We start from the raw sequence: 22,885 nt of genomic DNA, 5'->3' as shown, positions 1-22,885 counted from the left end.
CGTGCTTTAGGGAGCTCTTGTGCTTTTTCGTGTGTTCACCTTGTTTCCGGCAACCCGCCCACTATTTATATTTAAAAGGTGTTGGGTAACAAGTCCTTACATTTGAAGACTTCCACAAGTGCTGGGTAGCAAAGCTGTAATTTTTACAGAACACTTTAATAAAGTCTCAATTCCCTCAGTGCACTATTCAAAGGTGAGGGCTCACAAACCACAATGTTTTCACAACTCCCTATTCCCACAATAATCTTCAGTAGGGAGTGTGGAATAGAAAATAATAGCCACGCTTTGCCCAAACTGAGTGAAGGAGAAGAGAAATAAAAGCAGAAAAGGGAGAGAACAAAGGGTATCATCAGTTCTTAGATCCTGTCTTGCTCTCATTGTGTGGCTGGTCCAGAGCTGGAATTGTAACACCTTGAAAGAGAAAGAGGAAAAAGAGAGCAGGGGAGCCCAATCTCCTTCTTTTCACAGTTAACCTGGTGCAGCTGCTTATGTGAATGAGATTTTCTGCGCTTTTTCTTTTTGGATGTGTAGCCAGCCCTTGGAGCCCACCACCAGGGAGTGAGTGCAGAGTGAGGAAGTGAGCACAAGTCTCCAGGTGGTGCCATGAGTTGGCTCAGCCGTGTACTGCCCCATCTCAGCAAGACCGTCTCTTCCAATCACATGCCAGAACAGTCAAAATGTTTGAGGCAAAACATGCTTAGGCAAGGTCCTGCACACCACCCAGTGCCTCAAACATTCCCTACTATTGGTTGAGCATATTGCTCATCTTGGCTGTGGTGACCTCTGTGTATTAGACAGAGGGTTGGAAGGGGGAGGAAATAGAAGACAGTATGCAGCTAATCGTAGTTGCAAATAAGGTCTGTGTCCATCATTAAAACCAGAAATCCCACCTATATTACAGTCCCCAGTTGTGTCAAACAGTTTCTCCACCCCAAAAAAAACAGAAGAAATCTCACATCTGAGGCTTGATTTGTTGAACAAGTTTTTTCGTTGCAGTGTTTGGAATTGTTCATCAGTCTGGTCAGTGGCTTCCTTCATCTTTGCTCAGGCCTCTTTAGCTGAAGTTGTAGCATTGTGCATGGTGGCAGAGCACTCCCCTTCAGTGAGGCTGAGCATCCCATGTAGTGCATGTTCAATAATGGGTATGCCAATGGTGCATCCATCTCCGAGGAGCTGTCAAATTGAGCATTGATAGGACACAGGGAAGGAATTCAGACATTGCATTTCCATCCAGCATGGTATTCTAGTGTTAAGAATAAGATTTTTCATCTGAACTCCTCCAAGCCAACCCCAAAGGGGCTGTATATTTTGTCATTCTTCAATTATAAGTACCAGTAAGATTTAGGATAATTGTTTGTGGCTCTGTGGCAGGCTAATTCCTGCCATCAGGTACTACACTGAAAAATGTATGGGGGTGTTGGTCCTATTAGAGTTGTAGCAAGTACAAGTATGCCTATTCAAAGTTCTAATACCAGGTATGAACCCTAGTTCAGGTCAAGTGCTACAAAGTAGTAAGCATCACAGCAGACAAACTTACAAGCAGCAGAAAGAATCTTAATTCCTTCCTGTGTGAAGCAGGGTGTGGTAAGGCAAAGCCCTTGGCTGTGAGGCCTCCATATTCTTACAAATTCTTGTATTAGCTCCCAGGTTAAGTTGGCATCTTACTACAATAGTTGTTGTTAAACAGGATGAAGGTAAAAGGACACGTTGCTGAAACATCTTGGGTCAGTAGCCCCAGGTACAGATTATAAAAAACAGCAATATGCAGTCAAAATGATGAAACAGCCTGATGTTAACATTAGTCATTGCTTTGTCATAATTCTTGTAGAAAAAAAAAAAAGGAAAATGCCTTGTCCTAAACCAGTAATTGAAAAGAAGGTATTATCCACTGATGTGAGCACAATGAGCTATCATGGGCATCGATAGCTATCCACAAATAGGTGCTGAAAGGCTTCTTAAGTCACTTCTCCAATAGTGAAAAAAATCAGTTAAAACTGATTGTTGTGGGCAGTGCTTAAGTTTAATTTGGTTTTTGTCTTTCCTTTTGTGAAAGATACAATTGATTCTGTTTCCCATGGCCCATTCCTGTACCATTGGAGCAGTAAAGTGACTGCCATTGTCTCACTGGGTGGACTTGGCCTTGGGTAAATACCTGAATCACTGCTTTAAAACCGTGCTTTTGCCTGTGCCTGGACTAACAAATTCCCCTCGGGTTTGTCCAAACTTCCATATTTGAGGTAGGTCTACATACACTGTCTTCCTTCTCCTCATTTAACTTACCCTGCAATAACGTTGATATTTTGGTTACCCTATATGCACTATTTTGTAGCAGTTTGCTGACCCTGCCCATCATCTCTAGTTTGTTTTAACTAGTGGTCCAGAATCCAGATTCTACATCCTGGAATTCCTCATGAAAGATTCTCTCATACACATCCTGAAGCTGTGCCTGCAGCCTGCTAATATGACCATGCTTGACAGCAAACACCCCCTCTGCCTTCAGCTTCTTTTCCTGATCACACTCAGCAGCAAGCAGCTCCATCTCCTGAGACCTGCTCTCCCTCTCCAAGAAAGCTAAACCCCTTGACCAATAGGCAGCCCACTGGATGAGGGACAAAGGCTCAAAAGGATCATTTACCTGTATGAAAACTTCAGATTCTCAGTATCCCTTGGCCTCTTCTTCTGCAGCTTCTTTGTACTCTACAGCAACTGCTGCCTACACTTCTGTCTTTCCTATAGCCACTTCTCTGGCTTCAGCCTCTTCCACAGCTGCCTTTGTCTCCTTGCCCAGCACTCCTGTGGTTCTTTACTTCTCCTCATCCTCATCCCCTCACTACTTTTGATTCCTTTACTGGGTGAGTCACTCTCTTTGTTTCTAGAAGTCTAGCAGTCTAATACTACTTCTTTGTTTCACATATTAGTTCCTTATCTGAGCACTTGTGTAAGTCGTTGTACTCCCAAGGCCAGCTTCTCATCCCTACCACATGTCTCAGTGTTTCTCATGTGGTACCCAACACATCTCAGTATTTTCTCCTTTGTAGCCTTGCAGAGCTCAAGGCATAGTAATTGGGTAAGGTCTCTTTCTATATTCAGCAAAGATTCCAATTTTGCTCTTTCCTTTTCTCTCCATCCAAACATCTCTGTAAGTGATTTACAGATCTTGGCCAAATCTCATGGATGTTTTTATAAGGACTCAACCAAGACTTTCAAATGTTTTGCTACCAAATTTTGTAGTAATTTGTCTCTCCCTTTTGCTATCTAAACATTTTAGTAAAAAATAGTCTGTCTCATCTTGGTCTCTCTATGAACATTTTTGTACAGAGTCAACCAAATTTTATAAAAATGTCTCTTACTTTTTGCTCTCTATCTAGACATTTTAGGAAGGAGTCATTAATCTTTTTATCCCTTTGTGTTTGCATCAGCATGACACACAGTATTGACACACATATGAAGATGAGTATTATTCCCATAATGGGAAAGAGGTCCCTGCTTGGTATTTCCTGGGCTGTCATGTCCTACTTCTCTGTATTTCTGATCCATCCTGTATCCCAGTCAGAGATGGAGATATCTGAGCCTATCCCAGCTAAGATAGCTCAAGAGCTGTTCAGTCCTCTCAGCCTCATAAGAGTTCTGTCTGTGATGCCAATTTATTGTTACAAGCCATTGGTAGAAGTGTGATATTTGTTGTAAATTCTTACCAGCCTAAACAACACCACCATTCCACATGCTGAGGAGCTCTTGTGCTTTATTGTACAATGGTTATAACTCTGACAACTCTCACTATTAGACTCAAAAGATGTTGGCTAACAAGCCCTTCATTTTGTATAGTAGGAAGAAAACTATGACAGCCATGCTTTGCTCAGGCAAAGCAAGGGATGAGAGAAATTAAGGTGAAGAAGAGAGAGAGAAGAAAGAAGTTCACCATCTGTAGATTCCTGCACTTGGTCCTGCTACATGGATGGTCCAGAGCTGGGAAAGATACAGAAGAAGTGAGTGAGGGGTCCCAGTGCGTTCACTTCCTTTTATAGTTAACCTGGTTCAGCCTCTTATGTAAATGAGCTTTTCATGCTGTTTTGTTTGCACATCCACAGGCAGCTCTTTGAGCCTTCCTCTGGGAAGTCAGTTCCAGTGAGACTGAGCAGGAGCAGGAAGCTGGCTCAGAACAGTGCTACTCTATCTCCATGGGACCTTTTGTTTCAATCACACTTTTCCTGTCATAACAGTCAGAATATCTGAGACAGGACATACTTATACTTAGTCCTCCACAGAACTGCTGGAAATACGTCAATTTTTCTTTCTTTGGGTGAAAGTTAGGAAGTTACAAAGTAGTCATCACTGCCTTTTAAACCATAATCTTTAATTCACCAATTCACTAGTCCACTCTTAAGATTTGAATTGCTGAAATTACAAGTGAGAGCTGTGTGTGGAAAGAAAGTTGCGCTTTGTTTCAAGGTCGTAATGTTTTTTTCTCTGTTTTTTGCTTTTAAGGAATAACCATGGTCTAGAGTCACACCTTTTCAGAATCCCTCTAGGACATGTAGTAAATCCAAATCTAGTGCAAGTCTTAATAGTGCAAATCTAGTGCAAGTTTAATAGACTGGTCTTTTCTTGTAAGAAGAGCCTACCTCTTAAATAATTTTTTTTTTCCTGAAAATGTTTTTTTTTGCCATTGTTTACCCATGTGTAAAGCAGACACAGAACATAAAGTGAGATGAGTTCTCATAGAATTACTAAACCATGAAAAGTAGGTAATAGCTGAATATTTATATTGTGCTTTGGGTTATTAGACTTCCTGAACATTTCTAACCTTACAGTTCCAGGAAACTGCTTTTTCAAAGCCCCTTTAATGGGAAGTAACTTGAAAATTGAGTAGTATTTTATTCCATATATTTGGGACAAAAATAATTGTAAAAAGAATTCATAATGAGCTTGAAACAGATTGCACATTTCAGGTGTCTTTATTGTTTTGTTTGAAAGTATAAGCATGCCACTGGGGTAAAAACCTCTCCAATAAACTAAGGAGCAGTTGTTTCTGTCACTCAGGTAACTGGGGCTTAATAAACTGCACATTAGTTCTTTCTCATGTTTCTCATTTAGAGAGAAATGGTCTTTTGCAGGGAAAAGAATTTGTCTGTTTTAATAATGAAGCTTTGAAATAATTAGATGTGAATGTAAAAGCAGCATAGGGAGGGTTGTACACAGAACTTTGCAGATCCTAGAACCATTCTTTCAGGATGCTTCAGTGAAGACCTGGGCTTATTTAAGTAAACAAAATACACTAGTTTCTTTTGTTAAAAAGAGAAGTTGGCTTTGAGGCACGCTGGGATTAACATGATTCCAGATTGAACAGTTGTATCTTCTCAGGCTTATTTTTAGATGGTGAAATGTACTGAAACACTAGTTAAACCAAAGAACTGATTTTCCATTTTGTTTTTTATTACTAAACTTTCTTTTTAGGCTTGTAGATACAATAGTGTATTCTTCACTCCTATGTTATGGTGAAAGATTACATTTAACATTCTTGTGTCTTGATTTATGTTTTACTGTCCTTTCTCATTTATGTGTAGCTATTGCATACTGTGGAGTGGGATGTGCAGAAGTTAAATAATTGTGTGTGAAGAGATTATTGTGCTTGCCCTTTTACAAGTTTTTTTGAACAACATGATGTGTTCCCTTTGCATGTTTAGCATGACAGGAAGATAACTAAGCCTTCTTACAAAAATAGGGCAATTCCTAAAGACTGCCATTCAATAAATGAACTACAAGTACGCATTGCCGTATTTTTTTCACTTTTACTGGAGGGGATAAAAGTGTTCAATTGTCTCTCTGTTGAACAAGGTTTAACTTCAGTGTTTGGCTCTGTGTAGTAGTTTAACAGATATGTTTGAATGTTTAAGAACAATGCTTTCTGGAGATTTATCAAGACTGTTTTCTGCTGATGGCTGGGGCAAGCAGCGTTCATGAAAAAGAGGGTGTGTGTGTCAGAAATTGGAAGCTATTTCTTTTACCTAGATTTTTAAAAAATATTTTTTCCTGTAAATTTAATACATATAACCTGTTTTCCATCCTTTTAATTGGACCATGTCACAACCATATAGCATATTAAGTTGCTGAAGTACCACTAATTGAGACAAAACTGTGTAATTGAACAAAATATGACTTCCTATAAGCCAGTGTCTTGTGTTACTAAAAGCAGCAGACATGCAGAGTTGACTGAAATATTTTCTTCTTAGCTGGCAGAACCATAAGTTTGAATTAGGCATTATGTAGAGTGTGGTGTATTTTGTAACTAACAGACTTGTATCCTACAAGCAAACTAATTGCTAAATTTGTGTTGTCTCCTAAAAGGTTAACATATTTCAAATTCTTTGTAGTGGGTTTTGTCATCCCTCTGAAAGCTGAGTACTGATAATTGCTCTGACTTGCTTTGAGTCATGGTCACAATGAAGTGTTTTTTTAAGGAACATCTCTTAATACTTCACCATAAATTTAGTTTGTCCTTCTCATAAACTGTAACTAGGCCTTTGGTAGCCCAGTTAGTCTTGCTTATTAATTAATTTTTGAATAATAAACACTTGCTTATTTTAGAAAGTTCTTGCTCACTTCTCACTTTTTTTTGCAAAGAATACAATGTTCTGTTATGCTAGTTGCTCTGGAGCATAAAGAACATGCAGTAAAATTCTATTTTTTTTTTTCAGAAACTGTTACATTAGTCCTTTTTTTACTTTAAAGTATCCACCTTTGGCATCCCGGCAAAATCAAGTGCATAAATATACACTGTCATGGACTTTGGCAGCAATTGGAAACAACTAAGTCTTGGAGGGGATGAGTTGAGGAAGAAGACTAAATTTCTTATTCTTGGACATTCACTCATAGTTTTTATGCCCTGAATGTGAGACCGAGAACCAACACAAGTTTATAAACTTGTAGTTTCTGAACATGATGGTATGAGGAAAAAGATGAGCACTTCACCCAAGCTTTTCCTGAAAATTGATGTTCAACAGTATCAGTTATTGCTGATAACTGTGTTAACAGTAACTTACTATATGCTGCAGTTCTAGTAATAACAGAATTAGTTTTCAAATTGTTGCTGATGCCTTGGAAGATCACAGAATGAGTTAGGCTGGAATAGATCTCAGGGAGCATTGAGTACAACCTCTGACCTGAAGACCACCACATCAGCATGTCACTCAGCTGATGTGAGTGACAAGACTGCTGTGGCCAGTCTTTCCTTAAACACCTCCAGGGATGGTGACTCCACTGTCTCCCTGGGCAGTCCATTGTCTAAACACCATTTCTGTGAAGAAATCCCTCCTAATGTCCAACCTGAACGCCTCTGGTGGAGCTTTTAATCTTAAGTTCATGTTATGTATCATAAGAAACAAAGCATATCTTCTAAAATATGCCCTAGGAAATTACTTCAAGAATCTTGTGCTAAAGAAACTTTTCTTTGCAAAGGGAGATACTCAAGAAGTTTGGGTTTCCTTTTAGGCTGCATGTGTTCCTCTGCCTAGTCTCATGTCACTTCATTTCCTTTTCTGAGACCTTGACACGCTGGCATGTTGAACACAGAAATAAGATTTCCTCAATGTGCATAAACCACAAACCTATTGTGAGGATAAGAAATGTTTTTGCTTGTTGTTTTGCTTGTTTTGGATTTATAGTTTAGAAGGGTAATACTTGATTTCTGCTAAGCTGTTATTATTTGGTGAAAGGTTTTGGTATTTTTTGTTAAGATCCTAGGTTAAGACTTCATTCTTATCGAGTATTAGGTATTTGGAGGTTCTTTTCAATCTGTTAATCTGCACATTGATACCACTTTCTGAGAAATGTAGGACATACCATCCACATGCTTTGGAGAAACATACTATATTTTAGGTATTCCATCATGTGTCTGTTACTTTTGCATAAAGTTTGCATGTTGAACTCTGGTCCAGTGGAGCTATACAAGATGTAAATATCCCTGTATGCACTAGTCTCACCTTAGGGAGGTTTACTTTCCTCTGTTTCTTAATTGCCAGTCATTTCAGAAGAAACATTCAAACTTTCTGTGTGGCTTGGAAGCAATAGGGCTAGTTTGGCTGGTGGTAGGTTAGTGTATTAGTTTTTAGGCCTTGTTTTAAATATTGTTTTTGTTTTCAAATCAGGAGCCAATGAAGTCGAGAGCACCACAGCTACATTTGGAATACAGATTCTACAAGCAGCTAGGATCTGGAGGTAAAAAGCAGTGTAATGCATTTTACTGTGATGTAATCCACGGTCAATTTTTCGTTGAAGTTTTCTGGTTTAGAGGTATAAATCTATTTAATAAAGTGTTCCTAACTACTTATAGCAGAAAAAAGTCCCAGGAGTTAGTGGATTAATGGATAAATTCCAGCATTCTAACATTTTTCTTCTACTCTATGAAGTCTTGACCATTTAATAAATCCTACCTATCACAGCATTTGTCTGTATTCAGGTATACCTTAAACTAAGTAATCTTAGACTATTCCAAGTACAACTCTGTAAAAAAATACTGTAGCTCTCCAATCTGCTCATCTACTAATCACATATTTTGAATTAAAGTTGATGTGATATTTAAATACCTTCAGATTCAGTTTTACTTTACTTCACTTTTATTGATACAGTATACATTGCTGCTTACTAGTTTTAAACCTCTTAAACTAGGAAAAGTTTAAATTCAGTTTAATATTTGAATTTCTCATTTCACTCCCCTTGGTGCTTTTATACCCAGAAGTACTCCTAGGGTGGTTGCCTGAATGATACAATTGTCACCTTTTGTTTTTATAGGTGAATGATATTTAAAACTTCTCACATATTTTTGTGCCTTTCACAAAACTGCATATAATCAGTTAGGAAGATGTGAAGTTTCTTACCCTAGTAAAGTGAGTGCAGATATTCTCTAAATCAGCTATAACTTAGGAAGAAGAAATCTTTTGACATCTTTTCCTTGAAATTATTCCTAGAGTAGGTCATATATTTAACTATTTTTCCCATTTTTTTACTAGTGTAGAAGTTTATTTTATGAGTGGACTGCTAACAATGGTTTTCTACTTGTGTGTTCAGGGGCCTTTTAGCAAGGCAGCCTGGAGTTTCTAACAGTGATTTTAGTTGTACTTGAGCTAGAATAAAATCCTAGTTAGTATGTAAAATTGTCTCCGAAAAGAAAGGCACAATGAACATGCCCATACCGCTTGATTTTGTTACCTTGAATGTGTGTGTGTGTTATGATGAATTTTAATAATTTTTAATTACTATTTTCACGTTTTTCCTTAAAATTCAGGATCATATGCTCATTGCTGCTCTGACTGGATAGTGTTTCTCAGGTAGCTTTCAAAATTCCATGCTACTCTTTTAAAGACTACATCTAGAGAAGCAAAGTTTTTAGTATGTTCAATTAATATAAGCTTTTTTTGTGGCTGTATTAGGAATGCTTTACAACCAGAAATTTTTAGAGATTACTTTTGGAAAAACACAACATTTTCTCTTCCTGAATGGGAAATAAAGTTGTAGATAGGTAGTCAAAATCTTGAATCTATATGCTTGCTGTTTGGAGAAAGTCATTGGAGTATGGTGTATGGTTGTGGGTTGTTGTTTTTTTTTTTTTTTTTTGTAAGTAGTTATAAATTGTCAGCATACAATTTCACTAGCATTGGAAATAGCTGATGGGTAGAAAGCTGATATCTTAAGTGCTTAACTAATGGGGCATGATAATCCACAAGTTAGGTACATTACCTATCTGTGACTATAGAGATGTACTATTTAAAATTGTATTTAAACTATTTAAAATTGTAAAGGAGCTGTGTAGTGGAGATAAGAATAAATGTAATTTCTAGTTCAGACTTCAGAAATTAGGCAGTGCTTCTCAGAGGTAGGAATGCTTGTAGGAGTATTTGTTGGGAAAATGTCTTAGTGAATGTAACTATGTTTACCTTTTTATTTACTGAATAAGACTGGGAACTGTTTAGTGTATGAAGTCAAGTCAAAGTTACTCTGTTTTCCTTCAGATGTCCTTCAATCTTCTTAACCCTATTTACTGGTTGTAACAATTTTTATCTCTTTCTCTGATGCCTTATTGAAGTCACCTCTCTGATTATTTGCATGAAGACAGGTGACCTTTGGGATGAAAACCAAAGATAGAACTGGTGACTTACTAAGCATCATCAGTATTTGAAGAACTTTGTTTTAGACCTCCTTTGTTTTTTCAATAACCTGCTTTTATTCAAAAGTGAAAGCCTCTACCAGCACAGAACCTTGAAAGCTCTTTTGTGATCCTTGCTGAGACACTCCACTTGTCCACTTGAGGGCTTATTTTAATGGGTTTTGAGGCAAAGGCTCATTATAAGGAAAGTTATTTTCTTCTTTGTATCTACACAGAAGTTAAAGAAAGATTGCTGATTCCTTATCTTCTGGTATCAGTCTCTTCTTCTATAATTTTAGGAGGTGGGCCCTCAAGCTGCGGAAGTTATGTGGCCTGTGATTTTCAGAAAAAAAGTTACAGTATTGTGTAGTTTCTGTTCTCATGTAATCTGTGACAGCTGGTTTTAGTTTACTAATTTTTCATGACATGCATGCTTACTCTCAAACATAGATTTAAGTAATTTTATCTCATGAACAGTTGAAAATGTGGTGTTGGCAAGTTGATCTACCAAGTGATAAATTCAGGAAGCAAGTATGTTAACCTCCTATGTAAAACAGGAGATTAAAAAAAGCTTAAGCCAGGTCTGTCCATATAGTCAATATTGCTTTATGGGCAGTGGTTGTACTTTGATCAGAGAGAGAAGAGATTGAAGGAAGTGATCTTCAGTATGCAAGTTGCAGAACAGTCTGTCCTAGGAGATATAGAAATACCTGCTTTTGCTGAAAGAAATTTGAAAACAGTAATTGTGAAGATAGAAGGTTTCTCTGATACGCAGTTGCGTACCATACTTGGACTTACAATTTTCTGAAGCTTTTCATCTTTTAAGCTTCTAAAAATTCACATTTGCAGGCTTTCTTACAATGAAGTAATATTTTCCTTAGCTGTTTTTGTTTATTCACATGAACTTGTAGTAGTTTGGCTGATAGCTTTGTAACTGTGTGGACTGCGTATTTTGCATTTAATTGTACTAAATTACACTTCCCCTTGTTCTGCTCATATTTACACGTGTACTTGTGTATTGATAGCAAATGATGACTAAACTATGGCTTCAGAAGCGATTGGTGAAAAGGGAATTGTACTCCCAGTACTCCTTCCCAGTCTTGGAAGCAGAGCCATTATTTTCTACAAAACCCCCATGATTTTCACAAATAAGAACTACAAATTCCACAGTTTATGCTACAAATCAGCTTATGCTTAGTGTGAAATAACCTGAAGCTTAAGCGATAAAATTCCTGTAGGCTCTGTGAAATCCCACTTGACTTGGAGGTGGCAGGAGGAGGAGGGAGAGGCATTAACATGTGGATGAATACTTTTAGAAGAAAATGAGGTTATTTTCTGGCAATATCATCCTGAAAGCAAGTAAAGAAAATGTTATTGTGGTAACAGATTATTTTACCTTCAAACCCTTTTTAACAGAGCAGGTTTGTACTTTGTCTGATCTTGCAGACATCCTCAGTGAAAAGTGTAGCATTTTGAAATGGTATGTTTTTTGGTATTTCCTTATCTGCAGACAGTATTTATCTACTAAATGTATTTACTTATTTGTATAACATCCCTTTTTCTTGCTTTTCTAATGACCTTGTAGCTTGGGGTTTTTTAATAAGTATTTTTTTCTTTATGTCTGTGCTAAGTCATGCTGTTTTGTTCTTAAATGCATAGAGATGGAAAACATTCTTGACTGAAAAAAAATCAGCGTTCTTGTATAGCTCTGCTTACTGAGAGAACAAGGAGAAAATAGGCTTGAAATATGATAGATGTGCAGTTTTTATACACAGAACTTCGAAACTGAGAGTACTAATTCTTTGTATTTAATAAAAAGTGGTTTTGTCTTGCATGAATAAGAATTAACATTTGAAAACTGTACTCTTTTGGAGAGGATGTGCTCAGAAAGAGGGCCTGTAACTTCACTCTTAAGTATGCTCTTTGAAATACCTCTGAATGTGCAGTAACGTGTACAGGTTTGTCAGGAAAAAAATGTGAATGATCTTTTTTAAAGAGGAAATACTTTCAGTGCTTTTGGGCTTTTTGAAATTATTTTAGTTTTTCAGGGAAATGGACCTCAAACATATTAAAAACAGCTTTCAAAATTAGTTTAAAGATGTGGCTTATTTTAGTCTCATCATTATTTGGCTTTCATTTAGGTTTTATATGTGAACAGAGATTTTTATGCAAATTGGTTTCTATTTTCTGTGATAATTTTGTCATTCAGTAACTGAGAGTGTTTTCCTTGGGAAAGTTTGAGATCATTAGTCAGCAGTCATCATTAGTCAGTAGAAGTTTCTAGTCAATTGGCTGAGGAACATATGGATGAAATTTAGAATATGTTTGCTTCTAATAAATTTTGTTTAATATGTATTTTCTTAATACGCAAGTATGAGTTATAAGGAAAACTGCTATACTATCGTAAGTGCAGTACTCCAGATAAAATAATTGCTGAATTCTTACCTGAAATTGCACTAAGGCTTTTGGAATTAATAGAAAAGAGATTTGTATTTTTAAATGGTTTCTAAATTAATCTTTTATGCTATCAGCCTTCCTTTGCATGATTAGAAGATAAGTTGTAGGTGTATTTCATGCATGATGCTGTAATTTAACTGACAGGTATTTACGGTATGGTTCAGTTTCCTTTTGCAGAAAGGAGTCTATAAATGAAAGAAATGATGTGTTGCTATGTGTTGAAGAGTTTAAAATATTCAGTTTTCATTGTCTGGTTTTTCTAACCTCTCTTAATGGCTGGGTCATTATTATAATGACTGGGTGCCTTTGCAAGTGAATGGGAACTCTTTTGTTCTTACTTACCTGACAAGTGAGGAAAAGAATGGCAAGCAGCTTCTGCTGCTTAAATTGACTTAATAGAACTCCTATTTGTAATGCTGCTGCTAGAACAGGCTTACTTAGAACATTTCTTGTTTATAGCAGCAGTTTTATTTTTTTCGTTTGAGGTCATAGATCTCAAAACAGGTCACAGATCTGTTCTGCGGTGGATTGTACTAGTGGTGAAACTACTGTATTAATATTTCAGGCAAGGCAGATGCTCAGTATTGTAACTCAGGTTTTATTTTTGTTAACTTTCATACATCTGTTCTTTTAGCTGAAATCTAATTAACACTTCCCCTTGAAAAATTGGAACCCAAACACTTTTCTTACAGAGTGACTACTGTTGACCAGTCAATGGATAGGATATATTTGTCTACAGTAGAAAAAGGTCTTGTGTTTAAGAAGGTCATTGCCATTGTGAAATGAGTGCTAAGTATTGCATCCTGTACCTAAATCGTTGTGATTTAGTACGAACATTCATGTGATGTGCTCTGTATTGCTATCTAAAAATACAGTTTTCTGTTTTGAGATCACAATAGAATCATAGTACTTGGACAGCTTTAATGACACAGTTGCTGTTGGACTAGTAGTTCAGGAAGATTTCAGCATGGACATAATGTGATTTTGGAAGATACAGAAACCTTTCTCTGCAGTAAGTGGAGTTTGCTCACTAGAATATTTATTTTAGCATTTAGAGCATGTTAGGATGTGCCAGATTGATAATTACATTTTGGTTTGGTTTGGGAATGTAGAAAAGTGAACTTGAAATAGTTTGAATTTCTGATTTTGAGGGGACAGAGTACCTTAAGGCAAGAACAATTCTTTGCTATGGGGTACCTTACACACAGTTTAATATGAGCTAGTAGGTTAGCCATTGCTGCTTATAGTTTTCTTTTTTGTGTTGAAAATGTGTTTGATGGGCTGAAGGCCATGAATGAGGTTCAGTACTTCAGTGTTTAGTGTTTTTTCCTTTAGGTAAAGACAAAAATATTTAAGGTAAGAAAATGTGTTTCTTTATTTAATTTCAGTTCAGGCCAGCTTTAGCTGGTGTGTGTGAGATCTGAGTGTTCAATTAATTGTGTTCTATTAATTTTTTTTTGTACAACTCTGTTAAGGGTATGGAAATCCATGAAGCAGATTTTGCCAGTGAAAGATGGCAAATACTGTCTTTTGTATTTAAGATAATTACAGGCAACTTTCACTGTCACTGAACCACTGTGAAAAGGCAGTGGAATCTCCCGATTGCTGGTGATACCATCTCTAGTTCATCCCCTGGGCCAAAGCCACCTTGCCTTCAACTTCAGCTTCTGGGAGAAAAGGCAGCCCAGCATAATTTCATTATAGTGTATCAGCATCTGTGTTATGCTCTAAGTCTTCCCAAGACAAAAATTTCAGTATAATAATTTCTTAATTTCTTTCTCAGTTGGTAGATTGTTACATACTTTACTAGTTTGATATTCTATCATGCCATGAGGAATTATCTCAATAGCAAATCTCCTTGAGTGTAGTGCTAGAAACAAAGCACTACAGATAGATTATAGTGTTAGGTGATTATTTTTGTTCATGGATCTTCTAGAAACAATTTAAAATAACTTATCTCAGTTAAAATAACTTATCTCATTCTTTTTTATTTCCAAATATTTTGAAGTTGATGTCTTGCTGCTATTATAGGATAAACATTATGAAAGTTACAAAGGTTTGAGGTGAGTTTGAAAAGAAAATTTTTCGAGAATACTCAAATACATGTGACATGTGCAGCTATATTAATTGAATGTTCCCACTACTTAGTTAAAGCAGCAGTAATTTATGAAGCTTCAGATTTTAGAGTATTATTTAATTTCTAAAACAAGGATGATAAACTCCTAATGATGAAGGACAGTGTATATTGAAGACAAAATATCTACCTGTGAACTACAGAGTTAACAGCTCAGTCAGTTCAGGGTAGTTGTAGTTTACATATCTAAATAACACTTTATCCTTTCTTATGGATGTGTCTGAGTTGTCTCACTTCATATCCTTTCTATACACCTTGCTAGCCATCATTCAGTATAAATGTAAAGTAAGTTTTATTAGTAACTTCACATTAATATTGCTTGGAACTATTCTTCTAGGTAGGTAGCTGAGAATTTGCTCTTAACCTGATGCTTGTTTCTTTAATTTTAAGTCATGCTGTCCTGCTTTGTTACTTCTGTTCTAATTTGACTGGCATTAGTATGCTGGGGAATAAACAATAAGCAGTTAGTTGAAGTGGTTGGTAATCACTAATAAGTAATTAGGTAATAAAAACCTAAACATGCAGGTGATCTTAGAAAAGAAGGCTCTAAGCTTAATTTAAGAATGTAGTGTTTAGAGCACTTAAACTGAATCAAATATTGAATCTCTTGACTGAAGAGGAATCTGTTCATAGGCACTTCTAATCTGTGTACTGGTGACTGCTATGGTTGTATTGTGAGTTATTTGGGGAAAACTGACTCAGTTTTGACTTTTTGCTGCTGATATGCTTCCTTTAATACGAAGACTGAGCTGCTCAATTATTAATGTGAACATGCTAGTATTTATGTTTATGTGAATAAACAATGATGATAATACCTAATTGGTTTTTAGATGTAGTCCAACAAAAATTATAAGTATGTTGCTGGTGGTTTTTCTTGTTTTGTGCCAATGCTTTTCTAGAATTTAGCTTAAGGACACATACAGGATTTTCTGAAATAAAGTAGTTTTTTCTCCTAGAATAAATGGAAGAGATTCTGGTAAGAATGGCAGCTGCATAATAGAGTTAGATGATGTTTCTGAGAAACAGTAGTTACTGGCTATAAGAAGCCTGGTTTTATGCAGAAATATATATTGGTTTTGTATTGTGACATCACAGATTTCAAAGATTGTGGGTGTTGTGAGGCATACAATAGATAGCTGTAATAGTGGGAGGAAGCTTGTTACTACAGTTCACTGGACAAAGTGAATGTTAGATAAATAAGCAACAATAAATATTTGATTTAATAATTATTATAATAAAATGCATCTCTAATTCTGTTTTAGTAATGTAGATAAAGACAATTTTTCCTTTGAAATAGATCTAATTATTACTGTTTCTTCTTTTTGCAAACATATTGTTGTATTTGTAAGTAAGAAGTATAGTCTAAGTGTTGCAGTGATACAGTGTCTCATTCTGCTATTAGAGTTTCGCAGTTCATGGCTGGTCATGATTTCAGTAGCATTAAGGTGATGTGTTTCTGGAGACTGTGTGACCTTCTGTGTATGCTGCTTTGGCTCAAGTCGGAACACACTACCCTGAGTTTTATAATCACTTCCTTTGAGAGGATTCAAACCAGATTCTGTAGACTTGTGAATGCTTGTGTTTGTGGCAGTTTGTTGATTTGTATCCTTGACAAGACTACCAATATAAATGTGCCCTGAAAGGCAACTGTTGCTGCAGATCTTCCAACTAGTTTAAAGTATTTGGCTTGTGTCCAATGGATTGCCACATAGGGAAATTAAGACTGCAGGTAAAAGGCAGTGGGGTATACAAAGCTGAACACACAACACCATGATCTGCAAGAGCAGTCTTGTGTATTTTACTGGCATTTATGTGACTGATTTAACAGACTCCAAGCAATAGGATATAATGCAGATATCATCAGTCTGTTTCTTGACTTGTTTAGAGAAAGCTCTAAAAGGGAATTGATATTACAAGAAACTGAAAAACACTGGACAGCTGCTTATTAGCTTAATAGCTTTACAAATTTAGATTATATTGTATAGAGACATTTTGCCAAGATGCAGCTCAGAATTAAGTCAGTGATAGATGAGGTTAAATGCGAGCGGTATTGCTGCTGACTTGTGGGTTACGTATTCTTTTAGCTATCTCTGCTGCCGGTTTATCAAGTTAATTTTTTTTCCTGAATGAGGGCGCACACATAAAATAATTTGAGCTATGATGTAATATCTGTGTCCAAGCAAATAGATGGATTTTTTTTTCCTTAAGATGCAAATGTGTGTTTGTGCTACTCATGTATATTGCTCTAGATAACTGGAGTGAACAACATTCAGTCTCAAGCTTAAATCAAGTTTAGTGATTAAGTTCTTGAAAAAGACAACAACCAAGATGGTTATTGTCCCAAAGCAGAAATAGTTTATTATTTTCTTTATTTTAGAAAGGTTTGGCAGATATAGTTTAATCTACTGATCATGTTTTCTTTATTTTAATATTTTTATTCTTTCATCATTGTAGAGAAAGTCAGATCTGTCAGCTTTAAAAAATTTTTGGACATCATGTACGTAAACATAGTGGACTAAATTATTTGAATGAAAATTAAATGGTATAATCCATAAATCCACATAACTGGTTTAGGGGGCTCTCCTTGCTCCCTCTCCCTTCCCAGTGGACAGTCAAGTACTTTTGGAGTGTTTGGACTTGATATTGGAGACCAGAGGTGTAGAGGAGTAATGTTTTAGGTGGCTAGTGAAAGTTAACTTTTATAGAAGAAACTAGAGTCCAAGCAATGTTCAAATAGTTGATTTTCAAGTCAAGACCTCTTTGAATTTTGTCTAGAAATAAAATAGGATTAAAATCATACTGGCTTAAAATGGATTTACAATTTTATGACAGGGCAGTCACCTAAGTATTGTAGATTACTTTAGTCAATTGAGCCCATTCAAATGAAAGAGTTTTACTTGTCAACAAGTATAAATATCTAGGGATAGGCAAATACAACTCGTACCTAATAAAAACATTCTATTTACAGAGTTCTAAACCTAGAAAGGAAAGATGTTTAAATGTAAAGTAACTTAATGGTGTTATGTGAATCCACTTTTTTGGCCACAAGTAAGTTTCCTCTTTGATGGAAGAGGAGGAAGTTATATGTAACTTTTAATGATATTTGTGTGACAAGCATTGGGTTCTGCTTGTAATTCGGGAGAGTTAGTACTTTTAAAAAAGGATATTTGAGAATGGGGAGAAGATCTGTCAGGGTACTAGAAAGGATTGAATGGTAACCAACTTAATTATTAATCAATAAACCAAAGACCAATGTCATCTTTTAAGTTCACAACAAAACAACTGGAATGTGTCTTAAAAGTTCAGAGTATTTCCTTCTTTTTGTTCTTCAGTGCTTTGAGCTAGAGTAATTAAAAAAGGAAATAAAATACATCCTCTTAATTGGTAATAAGTAGTGGAGTATCTTGCCAGCAAAATAGGGGTTTCTTAAATTTCTAAATGTCAGAGTTTCTTTGTTTTTAACTTTACCAATATCTCTTAAAGATTTATGTAGGAGAGCTGACATTTATCTCTCTGTAGTGGGAGAAAAAGCCTCTTATATGTTTTTATCAGTAGCATGTTACTTTCTGGCTTCTGGAGATTTAGAGACATGAGTAAAGAATGTAAGTAGCAGAACGGTACTTGCTTATTGCTTTTAAGCAAAAGCACTAAAAGTGCTTTGATGAAGAACTAGAGCTCCTAACTTCCAGTACTTTGAACTGTTAATATCAAATTATTTAATAAACATGAGTAATGTTAGACAGGATGCTCCAGATGCAGTGCAGAAGTTATTACATGTTAAGCACAGTTTTGGGACGTTTTGGAATTTTCATCTAATCAGAAGCGCAAGTGTTTTAGGTATCTGTAATTCAGGATGATATTTTTAAATTGAAGAACACAGTTTCATACCATATTCTGATACAGGATGTAATGTGGTCAATGCTTCTTCATTAGTAAGCTACTCCTGTGAAGTGGGTATGATTATGCATCTTAAGTATATTAGTATAGAGATGAGTGTGATGATACATAGTGGAAAACAAGCTCAAGTCTTCTGAAAACTGAACAGGTAAACTGAATTTTTAGGGGTTCTTCTTTAAATATGCTGACTTGTTGGAAAAGATTAGTGAAAAACCTCTTAAAAATGGTGCATTCGTTTGATGTTAATTTTGCTAAAGCAGTATTTTTCAATTTTTTTTTTTACCCAAAGCTGTAGTGAATGCAATTATAAATTTGTGCCCTCAATGTGTCACTATAGTAAGGTATGAAAAATTGAAGGTTTTATGGTTTTTAGAAGACACTCAGGATTACATTTGACCAACAGAGAATGAAGGTGAAATCCAGTGTTTCATTAAGTTGTTCTGAAGATAGGTTTGGTACTTCTGTATAGTGCAGTTTTGTAACACTGGCCACTGTAGAAAAAGCTCACATGGAAAGAATATATTTTCAGAATGTTAAATATTTGGAATAAATAAAACGGAGGATATGTACTGAAGAACAAAACCCCCAAAAACTGGAATAACTAGCTTCCTTAAGTAAACAATATTCTTCTGAATGACGAAGATGTCCTGTGCATGTGAAAAAGTACAAGATGAATAAAAGCAATGATATCAAGTTATTTTTAAGGAAATAGGCACACAATGCATGTTGTACAAAAAGATGGAAGTAAAATTGGATCATAAGCCTTTAAATGTTTATATTTTCAAACTTCTGAATTGCCTGTCTTCCTAAGGCAGGTGTGTCTGTTGAAAACTATAAGATCTAGACTTAATGTATCATTAAACTATCAAGTTCATTAATCTTTTTTTGATTTTTTAAATGATTTCTCTAGATAATAAATTGTTTTTATTCCTAAAGGTAGGAATAGGCTTAATTTAGAAAGTTTAATTAAAGTGCTTTTTTTGCACAAGAGCTTGTTTAAGCCTTTCTTTGTGGCATTTTAAAACTCTGCTTCAATTATGGTTACAAAACTTAATAAGATAGGTTCTAATTTAATTTTTTATAAAAATCTTGATATCTTTCACAAGTCAAATACGTAATAGTACCATTTTCATTAAATATTTTGTGATTAACTTCAATATTCCTATTGTGTCTTTATCTGTATTTTTTATGAGGTTTATTTATGCTTTCATGTGAAAAAATGTATTTTTAACTTAAAATCAACTCAAAACTGGGTAGAAATTTTATTACTATGTTTGTTAATTTTATTTAACCCCTTATCATTACTTTGTGTTTTCATTTTACAGATGGAATACCTCAGGTTTATTATTTTGGCCCATGTGGCAAATATAATGCTATGGTGCTAGAACTACTTGGACCTAGTCTGGAAGATTTATTTGACTTGTGTGGTAGGACATTTTCTCTTAAAACCGTTCTTATGATAGCCATACAGTTGGTAAGTAGAATAGATACTAATTTGAGTGTTCACTAGAATAACGAAATCAGTCTTCAATGGATTAAATTATTACTTCACTTAGGAGATTTGCACTTCTCATGTTTTAAATTGGTGTCAATGATATTTAAAATGCTTGTGATACATTTTAAGCAAGAATACTCTTATATTACTGTCATTTACTTTGTTCCAGTTTTTCAAGTCAGTTCATGAATGTAATTACTTTTGTCTTCTGAGTTCTCATCACAACCTAAAATCATATATACTGTATGATTTGACATACTCTTTCAAAAAGGAAAACCATAAGGAAGTAAAAGTAATTTTAGCCCACACAAGCAGTTGTATTATGGGACTCCTAAATAGCATAAGAATTTTTTTCCTGGGTATTCTTATAAGAAAGCAAACAAACAAATGAAAAATTCCTCAAATCCTTCCATAAATTATAGCGGAAAATTATTCAATGAAGAATTATTCTTTTTTTGAAGATTTCCTTATTTGGTTCTGACTTGAGGGTGGGTGGAAGTGGAAATAAAGACGATTAAAGGTGTACGTGGTTATCAGATTTCCATTTCCCTAAATAGTGATATTTTTACCTGTCATGGTTAAAAATAGCTAGTTAAAACATGACTGTAGTTATATAACAGGCCTCCAACTACAGATATACAGATATGTTGAACTTATTTACAGCAAAATGATCAAGTTCTTTTTTTTAAATGCTCAGGTCCTCACAAGTTTCAAGATCAGCTCTATTTAATGTTTCCTGTTCCTTTCCAAATATGGAAATCTTGATAGAAAGCAGTCCAGCTAGAATGGACTTTATATGCTTAGTGATGAACTTCAGTGCTTCTCTCATTTATCTCTTTAGTATGTAATAAATCTACATCAAACTTTGCTGCTTGCTGCTTGGTGACGTAATTTCTGGTTTTACTTTTAATGTACACAAAACATACTTATGCCAGCTCTTTTGAGACACAAAAACTTCTTTTATGTACAAGATTCATGACTAATATCCAGTTTGAAAGTTTACAATACAGCAATTTATGTATCTGCTTTGGAAAAGTGTACAACTTTCATTGACTGTAACTGGGAGATATTTTGTTAAGAAGAGTATTGCTTTGGTCTTAAAATATTACGAGGAGTAATTTCTTTTACATATAAAGCCAATATAAGATTTTTAGCTTCTAACACATTTTAATGTGGCAGGCTGTGGAAGCTTAAACTAAACTTCTTGTCTATTTCTTTTATTGAAGATTTCTCGTATGGAATATGTCCATTCAAAGAACTTGATATACAGAGATGTAAAACCTGAGAACTTCTTAATAGGACGACCTGGAAACAAAACCCAGCAAGTAATTCACATTATAGACTTTGGTTTGGCAAAGGAGTACGTAGATCCAGAAACAAAGAAGCACATACCATATCGAGAACACAAGAGCCTTACAGGAACAGCTAGATACATGAGTATAAATACACATTTAGGAAAAGGTACGTGTGCTTTTTAGGTACAGAAACAGCTGTGATGTGTCATAAACCATCTTGCTTTTAAGTTACAGTTTTTCTCAGTCTGTAGTCATTAAGAATTGTGAATTTTCTGTATTGTGCAAAATATAGTTTGTCCTTATGGGAATTCTGTTTATGGGAATAATCTTTTTTGAATCTCAAATCATCATGATCATGTCTTGAGAATTGTCCTCTTTGATAGCTATCCTTAAAAGAAAGATGGGATGTATCTTCTTGTAGCATAATACCTTCACATTATAAATATACCATGGCAGAGTGAAGTGTCCAGGAAATAGATGTGTTTATTAAGTACAGAAAAGTCAATAGGTTGCAATAAAATTTGCTTTTCTAATATCTTTAAAGTGCACCATAAAATAATAAAGTAGCTTAGAGATGATGCTGATTTCTCGATTTTTTTTTTAGTGCTTACACTGTTTATAAGGCTTTGTCAGATTTGTTAAAGGTTATGCCAGCAAGCTAAGGAAAATACAGGCTGTATGTAAATACGGAAGTTTTTATTATTGAATGATTAAATTCACCTTAAAAAAGGTATGAGCCCTCAAGTCTTTGTTTATTCCAGCTGTAGAGAGGTTTTCTAGTGAAAACAATTAGTTAGACCCTTTGAATTCATGTAAAGCCAGTTGCTTATCACTACATGGTAATCACTAATTAGGTTACTCTTTGAATTGGTCATAAAAATGTTGCACAATACTTACAGTTTAACTGTAAGTATAACTGTTAATACAGCAAATGAGAAACCATTCACACTTCTCAGACAGGAATAAGGTACTTTATCAATAAAGCAGAGCCATGGAATCACTTAGGCTGGAAAATATCCTTAAGGTCACTGAGTCCAACCATTAAATCAAACTATGACCTTAAGCACCACATCTGCAAGGCTTTTAACATACCTCTGAAATTGTGACTCAATCACTTTCCTGGGCAGCCTGTTCCAATGCTTAAGAACCCTTTTTGTGAAGCAAATGTTCCCAATATCCAACCTAAACTTTCCTGTGACTCAACATGAGGCTTTTTCCTGTAGTCTTATTCCTTGTTCCTTAGGAGAAGAGACAAACCCCCACCTGCCTACACCCTCCTTTCAGGGAGTTGTAGAGCTCTCCCCTGAACCTCCTTTTCTGAACACTCTCAGTTCTGTCAGCTGCTCCTCACAAGATCTGTGCTACAGACCGTTCACCAGCTTTGTTGCTTTTTAGTGGGCATACTCCAACACCTCAAGTGCTGGGTTTGAGCTTTCTAAATCTTTCTTTTGGAACTCAGGTTTTTCAGG

General features: G+C 35.5%; 1 protein-coding gene across 5 annotated transcripts in view; it reads left to right on the top strand.

Annotated features, from left to right (window-relative positions):
• Nucleotides 1-22,885, top strand: part of CSNK1G3 (casein kinase 1 gamma 3) — a 76,188-nt gene that overhangs the window by 24,341 nt on the left and 28,962 nt on the right. For 4 of the 5 annotated variants that reach the window (XM_083883396.1, XM_083883395.1, XM_083883394.1 and 1 more), the window contains exons 5-7: nt 8,145-8,214; nt 19,952-20,100; nt 21,348-21,582. In XM_083883396.1, the coding sequence (XP_083739522.1) occupies nt 8,145-8,214; nt 19,952-20,100; nt 21,348-21,582 (454 nt within the window). The remainder of the gene's footprint in view (nt 1-8,144; nt 8,215-19,951; nt 20,101-21,347; nt 21,583-22,885) is intronic. The other variant, XM_083883397.1, reaches the window with a different exon arrangement.

Source organism: Zosterops lateralis, assembly GCF_965231275.1.
Source record: "Zosterops lateralis genome assembly, chromosome: Z".
NCBI lineage: Eukaryota > Metazoa > Chordata > Aves > Passeriformes > Zosteropidae > Zosterops > Zosterops lateralis.
This window is presented reverse-complemented; position numbering and strand designations above follow the sequence as displayed.